The 12,450-nt window shown below is 50.3% G+C and overlaps 1 protein-coding gene across 2 annotated transcripts in view; it reads left to right on the top strand.

The window, feature by feature from the left end:
• The window catches only part of CHST13 (carbohydrate sulfotransferase 13), a 35,421-nt gene extending 23,681 nt beyond the window's left edge, over positions 1-11,740 (top strand). For both annotated transcript variants that reach the window (XM_054162543.1, XM_054162481.1), the window contains exons 2-3: positions 6,670-6,752; positions 10,472-11,740. In XM_054162543.1, coding sequence (XP_054018518.1) covers positions 6,687-6,752; positions 10,472-11,317 — 912 coding nt within the window. In that variant the 5' untranslated portion in view covers positions 6,670-6,686 and the 3' untranslated portion in view covers positions 11,318-11,740. The remainder of the gene's footprint in view (positions 1-6,669; positions 6,753-10,471) is intronic.
• Positions 11,741-12,450: the final 710 nt, after the last annotated feature.

Here is a 12,450-nt window from a genome sequence, read left to right on the forward strand (position 1 = left end):
AAATACTCACTGTTCATGTGAGGTGCTGGAGAGGAGTCAACAGAGTCTGAGAAACTCATTGGTGTGTCCTAATTTCTGGCTTTTCCAAATAACTGACTTGTAGCAAGTGCTGATCCCTTTATACTATAGATCTCTGTGTATTGTTTCCCCTTTTGATAAAGTAGGGATAATACTGTTCTGATTTGCTTCCCACTGTAAACCCTTCTTTCTCCTGTGAACACAGCTCAGCCGCACACATGCCATGTGTCTGAGGCAGTCAATTCATTTATCAGTACCTTTTGCTATATTCAGAGCCAGAATCCATCACAAATGCAGATCTATTACAAAGCCATCACAAATGTGGTGGATTCACACCCCACCTACCCCATATTCAGAGCTTCTGGGTTTGGTCTGGGAGCATTCATTCTCAGGGGCTGCCCTGAGAATTGTCTCCCTGCAGTGCAAACAGCACCTATCCCGTTCACCTGCCCAGAGCTGCAGGCTGTAATTAGCACTCAGACTGATCATTTTGGGTGCCCAGGCACCAGAATTTTTTTCTCTCTTTTTTTAGATTTTGTGCAGACACAACAGGAAGCAAAGCTGGGGTTGTGAGAGAGCATGTGGGGAGACGGTGGTGGGGTCAGGATTTAGCTGTCTTGGGCCTCTGGGATGTGTGCTCACATGCAAGCACACATTCTGTCTCTTCACTTCCCTTGGCTGGAGACCCCTGAATCTCCAGGCTTTAAAGCACTCCAGTGTTTTGTATTGGAGACCACAAATGGAGCTTACAGCTCCTCATGGCCCCAGGGTCCAACCTGGAAAATGCCTGAAAGTTCCATCTTCCAGGCCAAAAGGAGTTGGGATTCCTCCTCCTGCATCTTGGCCATGATCTGGCATTTCCAAACCTCTTCCTATCTGGCACCTGAGCAAGTGGCCATGAAGATATCCTGTACATGAAACACTTAACAGCCCCTCTGTGCTGGCATGCCCCAGTGGACAATCACATTCTGGCTCAGCTTGTACAGGCATCCAGCCCTTGCAGCCTCCCATGGTGCAGCAAGTCCTGGGACAAGATCACCTTGCAACTCTCCTCAGCACCTTTGGATCTGCCTTGGTCCCAGGAGAGCAGAGCTGTGACTGCTGCAGGTGAAGGTTGCCAGTGCTGTGGATAATAGCATTCACAGGGGTTTTTGCTGCTATGGCAAATACCTCACCTGATAAGTTTCAGGGCTTCATTTGCCTTTTTTTGTGACTGTCACACTGGCAGCTGATAGCCCAGAACTAATGCATTTGGGACCTCCTGCCACTTCCAGCAGCAAAGCAGCAAAAGCTGCTGAATTCCAACATTGTGAAATTAAAGTCTGTTGAATTTCCACTCCCTTGGTCCAGGACGAAGCATTAATTTCCCTGTTTAGAGTTGCAGTCTCTCCCTGCCATGGCAGCCTTTCTCAATGCTTTGGCTATCCTCAGTGTACTTCAGCTTGCTCCTGAAGTATTGATCCTGAAGTTAATCTTGGAGATAGCTTATAGAAATCCACCTTCTGCTCAGCATTTCCCATATAAATACTGCCTGCTTTCCAGCTGCTTGTGTCCCCTGCAGTTCAATTTTTAAGCTTCATCTTCTCTAATTGAAGTACTTATTTCCTGTGGTATGTCATGTCTCATGCACTGCCTGTGTCTGGGTGAAGATCTACCACATCTGCTGGATCTACAGAAATGGTGTATTTTACCCACATGAGGTTGCATGGGCATAAGCTGTGCTGAGTAAATTCCATGTTGATTTTATTCTCCCATCCAGTCACACCCACATCTTTTGTTTTCTTTCCCTCAGACTGTTTTCTAAAGCCTTGGTAATGCTGATCTCAGCCTGGCAGGCTTGTCACTGCCTGAATCCTGTCTCCTAGCCAAACTCTTCCAATTAAGGCATTGGATTTGCTGTTGTGGTTGCAGAGAACCTTCCTCCATAATTAAGAGTCTCTGCAGCCAAAGCAGTGAGTTCTTTCACTGGTGCTTCCAGAAGTCCGAGATGGGCATGATCCAGTCTTTCCCTCACTTCACACGTCTGGCTGTCTTTGCAATCAACTAGTACACCTAAATATCCACAGCTTTAAAATCTATTCCCTTTTCCAAAGAGAGCTGGCAATTCACTGAAACCCCAGATCCTGCTGTGGTATTGATGTCACACCACTGCAGGAGAACAGCTTCAGTTTTGATGGGACAGCACTAAAACCTGAGCTGTAAGGGGAAAGGAGGGAGTGTATTGCCTTTCTGAGCTCTGAAGGAAAAGCTGGAAGCTCTTGTAGCACAGGGGACTCCTAAATGTGCCAGAGCTCTCTTTGAGGCTCACCTAATCCAGAAATTTCTGGTCCAAGTTACTGCCTTGGCACAGGGGTTTCAGTCTCGTGCTCTGTGTGACTCCCATTCCCTTTCCTCGACCTTCGAAGGTGCAAAGGACAAATGTGCTATTTCCTTCTGCCTGTCTCAGTGAAAAAGCATTTTGGATTTGCATCACAGACATACTCTGTCTTGATGCTTGTTACCCAGTAGCTATCCAGCAGTTGCCAAGGGTTGATGTTTTCTGCCCTTAAGAATCTATATACCTCGGTTAAGTGACATCCCTGCTTTCGGATGCAGTTGTGGCCATGCTAAATTTCCAAGGGTTGCCACTGCATGGGGTGGAATCTGGGAGCCTCAGTTACAAGCTGTAAAGTCAGGAGGAAAGCCAAGATGCAGAGATCTTGGCATCTCCCCTATGATGGAAGATCCTGCTGTACTCGAGTCCGTGGTGCCAAAATGCAGCATGAACCATTGATTTATTCTCAGGATAGTGTCTCCTCCCCACTGCCATATATTTCTGTATTCCTTGGCTTTCTCAAATTTCTTGCAGTCCCAGGAGCATCCCAGGGATGGGTAAGCCAGTGGTGCAAGGGATGGGGAAATTGACTTGCTTTCAGCATGAGTGAGTGAAAGAAAGATGTGTAAATGCCACTGCCTGTCTGCCCCCTTCCTCCCTCCTCTTCCTTGCAGTCCAGGCAGTATCCCCGATCTGATGGAAGAAACAGGCACAGATCAAGAACTAAGCCTCTCCTCAGTTGCCCCCCATGTTTGGTTTTCTCTCCAGCTATGCAGTTCAGCCGGCTATGGAGACACTTGAGCTCAGCTTTCTTAAAGTCAGCCTTTGCCTGCTTGGGGTGGGTGGTGAAAACAAGGACGGAAAGGGGGACAGCACTTAGGGAACAGGATGGGGAGAGACCCCAGGATGGGAGCATTTTGTGGGACTTCATGATGAGGTGGCTGGGATAGAGCTGCTGGGGAAGAGGGGTTTTACGTTAAACCCAGGGCTGTGCTATGTTCATATGGCTGCATGACAAGGACATGGGATTTGGTGATGGGGGAGGACTGGGAGAGGAGTGCACCAGCAGAGATGGTGCAGGGGCTGAGGGATGGTGAAAAGGGGATGTTCACAGTCGGACTCATGGGGCAGAGCTGTGTTAGGTGGCAAACATTGGTGTTAGGGGGACTGGACTCCATTAGATCACCATCTACAGCTTCACACTACCACACCTGCCTAGCGCTCTGACAGCCAAAGTTGCTCTGCTGGGCTACCCCAGATGTTTTGGAGATGCTTTGGGCACAGGAATCCCAGACTTACCTCCATTCAAGCACACACTGCTGGCTGCAGGCATTTAGAGCCCCATGGAGAATGGGTGCTTTGGTCTCATGGGGCACACAGATCAGCTGCAGCCCTGTGCTGAGCTGCACACAGTTGCAGCTGCTGCATCTTCCCCTTTGGTGCAGGATTCGACCCTTTCTTCAAAAGTCATCCTCATGGCCCAGCCAGGAGTCTGTGCTTTTCTCTTGGGGATGCTGCGTGGAGCACGAGCAGACGGTTTCCAAGGAGGGAGGATTCCTGCGGTTGGAGCCTTGTGAAAACTTGCCTTTGGGCCAGACGTTTGCTCTGAAGGGTCTGGCGAGTGCCCCAGGCAGGGATGGTGTCATCAGTGTCATCACTTTGGAGAGCAAAAGCTGACAAGTTGCAGTGAGTGTGGAGCACTGGTTCTTCCCCTGCCAGCTCAGCACTCCCAGGCTCCTCCAGCTGCATGAGAGCAGCCTGGCAGCTTTTTTCCCTTTTTTTTCTGTGTGTCTCTTCCTCTTTTTCTCTGGATCCCTGTGCAGCATGAGCATAGCAGGGATCCCAGGGGGGTTGCTGCTATCCAGAGAAGACGCCTTGTTCTCTGCCAGATCTTGTGCTGGGGAAAGGCTGAAGGAAATCCATTTTGCAATGTTTCTGCTGGGGCTGCTGGCAAGAGTCACGCGAGGTGCCGCAATCCCTGACCAAACTTGTTCCTCTGCTAAAGCAGCACTGAAAGCACAGTCTGGAGGGGTCAGAGCACAGATCTGGCCTGCCTGACCTCTGCTCGCTTCCTGTTGTACTGCAGATTGGCTTTTTGTTCGCCCTGAAGATCCTCCTGTAGAGCCAGTCCACTCTTCCCGGGCCATGACCTGACCCTGCACCGGGCGCTTGAAGCCTGTCCCTGGGGCAGTGTTTCCACACAGCCTTGGGCAGCGCCGGCACGAGGAATTTGCATTTCCAGCAGCTTCAGGTCAGGGTTTGCTTGTGGCCCTCATAAGAAAGGCTCTGGTTGATGCACATGTTAATCTCAAAAACAAATGCTTCCACTTTGCTTTTACTAAATATAGGACAATTGTCTGCTGCAGTACAGGGCGCTTGCAGACAGCCCACAGCAGGGTCATGCTCTTAAATGGGACTGGAGTTTATCAGCCCTGGCCAGAAAAGGGATTCGAGTTTAATGCTCCCTGCTCCCAGATTCCAACTGCACTGAGTTGAGTTTTCAAGGTCGATCTCATTCCTTGTCAGTGGGCTGAACCTGGAAATGTGAAACAGGGATGAGCAGCTCAGCCCAGGGCTCATGCACTTATCTCTCATTAGCACAGATGCTGTTTCACCCTCTGTGGGGTAACTGATGCAGGGGCCTGAGGAGGAAGCTGTACTGTCTTCACTGAGTCACATCTCGGTCAGTGCAGTGCTGCAGGAAGTGCCGTTTGCCACAGACACGCAGGCCTGCATGCACTGCTGATGAAATCTGGTGAGGGCAGGCTGTCATTTCCCCCTAATTACAGCTCCAGGAATTAATAACATTTAGTTTAGACCCTAGCGACTTTGTGCTTTGGAGCAGTTTTCATTTAAGCTAAATATAAGCACATGAAAGTGAAGGTGGCCTTTGGGTTGTTCCTGCTGGTTGTTTTGGCTCAAAAGATGCCAGCTGGGGCTTGTACAACAGATTTGGGGTGGTTTGGTGGCCATCAGTGAGCAAAAAAATCCAGAGCCCCAAACTGGCATGTATAAATCCTCTGTGTTAAAAACCAGAAATGGTTTGTGAGAGATGCTTTTCCTTCCACCACACACATCCCTTTGAGATTTTAGAAGGTCCTTGTAGAAGTAGAAACTTGGATTGCTGGAAGTACCTCCCAGGCTGTGATCTCCAGAGCAATGTGTCCTGTCATCTGCTTCAGAGAAAACCATCATCTTCCATTCTAAAACTCACACTGTGATTTCTTCTGTGGAAGACCACTCCAGGGCTGCACAACATCCATGGTTAAAAGTGTTGTTCTCATATGAAAACTGTCATGGCAGCCTCTGCCAGTGGAGAGGGTCAGCTACAAGAAACAGAGGGTAGGTGAGAGGTGGAACAGGTGCTTGGAGGTATTACTGCAAGCAAGAGTCCGCTCCCCTGTTGTGGCTGGCTCCATGCATTAGGTTTAGATATTCAGGACACATGATTCTGCCCACACTGTGCTGGAAAGAGGTCCCTGGGGCTGAGGGATGGCAGCTGAAGCAGATGCTTCATAGCCTGGAAGATGGTTGCATCCTTACATAATTTATGAGCATGAGAACTTGAGAATCTGTCACAAATCAACAGATTTGTGGCTGGCCAGATCCAGCCTCAGATTTCTGCTGCTGCAAGCAGACCTCCAAAATCAAACCAGCCAGTGTGCATGGCAGGGGTGGGGGTGAGGACTGCTTGCATGGCTGACTTCAGCTTCAAACACTCCAGGAGATGTTGCTGGTTTGGAATGCAAGGAATGAAAAAATCAAATAAGAACTCGGAATGACTTTTCAGTCAGGCAGCACATCTGACCAACTTCTGCTAATGACTGTGTCTCGAGCTGGAAATGGAAACTCCAAGCCCATGGGGACTCAACACAGAGCTGCTGGTGTTGGATCTGCTCTTTATCTCTGCCAAGCACTGATGTTGTCTCACCCCTCATGGGACAGTGGCAGTGGTGGTCAGGGTCCTGTCACCTCCTGGGTCATTCCCGTGCAAATGCTGCCTGCATAGAGTGGCATTTCCCAAAGGCATATGGCTCAAACTGTTCTATATTGCTCTTGAATTTGTAACAAGCCATCATCTTTACCTATGGTCTTTTTATTTGTGTTTTGTTGTGGTGGGTTGAAAAGGTTAGGCTTGGACCTTGGGAACCCTAACTGCAGGTTTTGTTGAAAAATAGGAAGGAGGAACAAGCATTGCTTGAGCTTCTTTTCCCAGAGCCAAACAGATCTGTCTCTTCTCAGGGAACATTGCCTCATCCCAACTTGGACATCTCCAGATAGGGTGAGGGAAGAAGCCTTTCACAACCCCTCTGATGTTTTTTTTGCTCCTTTTCCAGGCACAGAAGACGGGGTTATGAGATCCATTTGGCAGGGGAAGGCTGGTCGCAGCCCACTCCAGGCCCTGTATGAGAGTGACCAGGTAAGGGGACAGGGAGATGGGAGAGGTGTGTGTGTGTGTGTGTGTGTGTGTGTGTGTGTGTGTGTGTGTGTGTGTGTGTGTGTGTGTGTGAAGAGGCAGTGGGGTGCTAGGGGTTGACTCCTTCTTTCTTCCACCCTTCCAACGTGTGAGTCACTGTGCTGTCTCCAACCACCCCCAAGGTCCCCACATCTGAATGTCTGGCAGTGTCCAAAAGAAAAGGCCACACCGCTTTGGGGAGTAATTGTTAATTAAAAACTGCTCATGTCCCTTGCTGGTACTTGGGTAAATGTTTTCACTGCCTGTGAGCTGAGCCATAGCCAGGCAGCCCTGGGAGACTTTGCCATCTGAGGATTTCAAAACCATCTCTGGGCCATCACAGCAAGGCAAGACCATCATTGCTGCTCTCGCTGAGCTAGTAATCAATAGATGCTTCTATGTTGGGTGCTACACACACACATACACATAAGGGGTTAATAATCCTGGGACATCTCACTCCTCTCCATCACCCTGAGCTGTGCCAGCTACACCTGCTGAAAAAGGGGCAGCCGGCCACAGTCTGGGCAAGGAAAATACTCCCTCCACAAGGTGGGCTGAGTGGGTGCCTGCCCATGCCAAGGTCTGCTGCAGAACAAGGCATGGCTGCTATTTGAGGCAGGGAGTCATCACCCCCCCACCATGTGTGCAGCCCAGCTGGTGACCTGTCATCGGGGAAGGTGCCCAGCTTGCCCCCAAAAGCTGAATGGGAGGTTGGGGCATCGTGGTTGAAGCTGCAAAAGGTGTGTTTGTTTCCTTCTGCATTTCCCGGCAGTTTTCTTCCATGCAGCCAGCCTGGTCTTTGCAGAGGGTTCCTCACACACGGCTTCCCTGCAAGACGTCCTGCAGGAAACCACCCTCCAGCTGGTGCAACTGACTGGGCCGTGGCCACAACCCCCAGCTCCAAACTGTCCTATGCATTTCCCCACATCCACGGGGCAGTCATTTTCTGCAGCCCCCAAGAAGCAGAGGGCAATGCTCTGGGTCTCTGCAGCTGGCTGCCATCCCCAGCACCTCCCTACTGCCCATCAGCAGTGCTCGCTGCAGCCGGAGCCAGATCTCTTTTCCACAAGCAACATTAGTGTCCAGGTCGATGCATATGTGTCTAAAAGCTGCCAAATTACATTTGCTCAGGGAAAAATGGCAAATGTGGCCTTCCTTGGCCACGATGCCAGCAAAACCCTAATGCTACTGGAATGTCTTGGTGTTATTTCCTTAAGTGATACTTAATTTCCCTGGCTTTTAAAGAGAAGGAAATGAAGGGAGTAATTTTGCTCTGAAATAACTGCAAGACATGCACTTATTCCAGTGGGTGGCTGCTGAAAAGTAGTCACATTTATTTGTTGCCATGCCTGCAGACAGTGTCTGTCTGTCTGTCTCTCTGGTCCAATGGTTTTGAATTATGCAAGTGCAGGGAAAAACACCTGAAAAAAAAAATCATACTGTTAAAATGCCTCTTTTTTTTTGTTTTAAGCACTTGGGGAAAAGTTTTCCTTCCAATTTGAATGGTGCTGGGGAGCCTCTAAGCAAAAGAAATTTCTACTGAGAAGTTTGGTTATGTCCCAAGGAGGTGTGCCACCTGAAGGCCTCTTCAGTTCTGATCATAGAATCATAGAATCAACAAGGTTGGAAAAGACCTCAAAGATCTTGAAGTCCAACCTGCCACCCAAGACCTCATGACTAACTAAACCATGGCACTAAGTGCCACATCCAATCCCCTCTTGAACACCACCTCCCTGGGCAGCACATTCCAATGCCTAACAACTCTCGCTGTGAAGAGCTTTCTCCTCACCTCAAGCCTAAACCTCCCCTGGTGCAGCTTGAGACTGTGTCCTCTTGTTCTGGTGCTGGTTGCCTGGGAGAAGAGATCAACCCCCTCCTGGCTACAACCACCTTTCAGGTAGTTGTAAAGAGCAATAAGGTCTCCCCTGAGCCTCCTCTTCTCCAGGCTAAACAATCCCAGCTCCCTCAGCCTCTCCTCATAGGGCTCTCCCCAGCCTTGTTTCCCTTCTCTGGACACGTTCAAGAGTCTCAATGTTCTTCTTAAACTGAGGGGCCCAGAACTGGGCACAGTACTCAAGGTGTGGCCTAACCAGTGCTGAGTACAGGGGCACAATGACTTCTCTGCTCCTGCTGGCCACACTATTCTTGATGCAGGCCAGGATGCCATTGACCTTCTTGGCCACCTGGGCACACTGCTGGCTCATGTTCAGCTGGCTGTCAATTAGTACCCCCAGGTGCCTTTCACCTACCCAAGTTCTGTATCTTCTTTACAAACAAGTAACCAACAATGCAAAAATCTTTTGTTTGCATTTCCTCCATCTGAGCACTTTCCTTTGTCATCTCCCTCTTGGAAGGAGCAGGGGTGGAATACTTTATCTTGCCCCTGTCTCATTTTACTTTCCATACAGGTTCCTGGAGAAAGTTGTCACTATGGTGACCTGGACAAGGTTATTTCTTTTGTGGAACTGAGATCTAAAAGGATCTCAGTATATTTCATCCCTTGCACATGGAGCTTTTTGCTCAGATGTTATTGTCCCTCTGAAGGTGATGAACCTGCTGGATCATCCAAGGCATGGGCAGTTTGTCTGAGGATCTCAGCTGTGACAGGAGCTTTGCAAGGCTCCATCTCCACAAGACTGCCTCTTCCAAGCTCTAGTTCCTCCCCAAACTGCTTATGGCCTCCCAGGGAGATGTGAGGATGCACCTGAAGCTTGGCATGCCTGATGACAGCTATCAGTAAGGACATAGGGACCCAGGAGGTGGCCTGCCCTTGCCCTTCATCTTGAGCTTGCCATGTCTCTGCAGGCTGCAAGACATTTGCTGTGGTGCCCTGTGATGTGGGCAGGACTGTCTTCACTATGACAAAGTGGAAGCCAACATCTTGCGACATGGGGATCATTGTGTCAGTGCAACAGGGGGGCAGAGCTGCCCCAGGTTAGCAAAGGGGAGGTGAAGCCGTTAGCAGTTGGTCATGGTCTGGGCAAGGCTGTTGGAGGTTCTCAGCAATGACCTCAGAGCTGAATGCAAAACCTCCCAACCTTCATGAGCAAAATGAGAAGGGAGTGGGCAGAAGGAGGAGGAGACTTCCCCCTTCTGATCTCCTGGAAATGGGTTTCCTTCCCCAGATGCTTTAATGACATTTTGGGTTCTCTGATGAAAACCATGACAGGAAATTTCACATCTCCAAATCTTTCATCTGGGTCAGAGGACTCTGGGCTTTATGGGAAGCCAATGCAGCAGCTGCCAGGTCTTGGTGCAAGGGCCAAAACAGATAAAGAAAAAGGACCATATATGGACTCCTCTTCCCTGTAGACAAAGGAAACTATGACTAGAGCAGAAGCATTGGACTGGCTGGTTTAGAAAAAGTCCCTCAGGAGAAGAAACCCAAAGCCCTCAGGAAAGGCTCCACCACCACCTCCAGCTCCTCCATCATGCCTTGCCATCCAGACTGGTCTAAGGAAGAGCTTTAGCCCAGCATGTATGCATGTGTGTGTGCTGTAACAAATAGTCTGTTACTGACCGTGTCTTCACCTCCTGTTCAAAGTCCCCAAAAATCCCACAGGGGTGACCGACAAAGCCAGGAAAGGGGAGAGACTGGGGACAGTTGTGGGCCAGGTGTTGTGTGTAGGCCACAGCTGGCTTGTGCAAGCTAGCAACCATCTCTTTGTTGTTGTTCTCCCCAGTTTGAGCAGTCGTCACTGCAGGCAGTGCACCAGCAGAGACGGGAGCTGTTGAGCAATGTCTGCAACCGTTACACCCGCAAGCGGCGCCTCCTGCGGCCGGATGACTTGCGGCACTTGGTGGTGGACGACACGCATGGCTTGCTCTACTGCTACGTGCCCAAAGTGGCCTGCACTAACTGGAAGCGAGTAATGATGGTTCTCACGGGGCAAGGCAAGTACCGGGACCCACTGGAAATCCCTGCCAACGAGGCCCACGTCTCGTCCAACCTGCGCACCCTCTCCGAGTACAGCATCCCCGAGATCAACCACCGCCTGCGCAGCTACCTCAAGTTCATCTTTGTGCGGGAGCCCTTCGAGCGCCTGGTGTCGGCGTACCGCAACAAGTTCACCCGCAGCTACAACACAGCCTTCCACAAGCGCTACGGCACCAAGATCATCCGGCGGCACCGCCGGCAGCCCAGCGATGAGGCCCTGGAGCGCGGGGACGACGTGCGCTTCGAGGAGTTCGTCTACTACCTGCTGGACCCACGGACGCAGCGGGAGGAGCCCTTCAACGAGCACTGGGAGCGGGTACACTCGCTCTGTCACCCCTGCATCGTCCACTATGATGTGGTGGGCAAGTATGAGACCTTGGCTGAAGATGCCAGCTACATCCTCCAGCTGGTTGGGGCTGACACGAGCATCAAGTTCCCATCTTCATCCAAGACCACCAGGACGACGGATGACATGACGGCCCAGTTCTTCCAGGACATTAGCCCCTTCTACCAAAGGAGACTCTTTAATTTATACAAAATGGACTATTTGCTCTTCAATTACTCCATCCCCTCATACCTCCACATCCGATGAGGCAGGGGCTGGGGGGAGAGGCAAAGGAGAGCTGGGTAACTCTCATCTTGCCACAATTCCTCTCCTCCCACCCTATGTTCATCTCTTGGTTGACTTCTCCTCCATGCCTTCTGCATTATGGCCTGCTCCCTATCGTGATGCCCCATTTATGCATGGTCTGGAGGGAGGCCACCTCTCAAAACACTGTGGCTGGAGCTTTTCCTTCCCTTTCCCTCCCACCCTTCAACATATATAGGGAATGGTGTTGGGACCACACACTGCTAGGTAGCAGGGCTTGCCTTGACTGGGGACTTTCTTGAAACCAAGAGACTCCTCTGTAGATCCAAGCCTTGGGAAGACTCCTTTTTTGGGGCAGGATCCCTTCAGGTCTTTTTTCCTCCTTACTGGGCTGTTTGGGGATGGACACAGTGTCTCGGAGGCAGGGTGGAGTGTGTTCAAGACTTGCATAGAACCAGAAATAAAGCAATAATTTAATGTAACTTTTTCCTTTTGTTTAAAATTGCTCTCTCCTTTCCTTTTCAGTTTGTTCTCCTCTGTCCTCCCTCAGTTTTCCCCCACCATCCCCCCACTGCTGGGAAAGGCAGTGGTGTGTTCTCTCTGACAAAGCCTGGAGGGCTTTTTGGTTCCTCTCTCAGCTGGGATGCAAAATACTCCAGAGAAAGAGAGAGGAGCAGGTTGGCAGCAGGTATGGGCTGATAGAGACACAGTGCTATCATCTCCTGAACTACAGCAGCAGAGCTCTCAATGCCTTCTGGTCAAATCAAAGAAATCCAGGCCCCACACCTCCTGTATTTTAAGAACGAGTGATAACTATTTTGCAAAGCCATATGTACAGCATGAGTGCAGGTGTCTGCTCAGATGAAATCACATCATCCAGGCCATGCTGGGCTGACAGGACCCATCTGGCACCACCAGCTTCTTGTCTCCAGCCACCATATGCTGCTCCCATTCGATGTCTCCTGAATGGGGTGGTCACATTTTACCAGGGGATGGAGCAAGGTGCTGGGGCAGGTTTGAGTTATAAAGTGCTTTGGGGTGCACTGTGCTGGATTGTGGGAGATCACCATGGTAATGAAAAGGTGATGCTTGACTGGCAAGACGGGAGAAGAGAGTGCTTGTGTATGTGTGCGTGT

Source organism: Dryobates pubescens, chromosome 1 (genome assembly GCF_014839835.1).
Source record: "Dryobates pubescens isolate bDryPub1 chromosome 1, bDryPub1.pri, whole genome shotgun sequence".
Lineage (NCBI taxonomy): Eukaryota > Metazoa > Chordata > Aves > Piciformes > Picidae > Dryobates > Dryobates pubescens.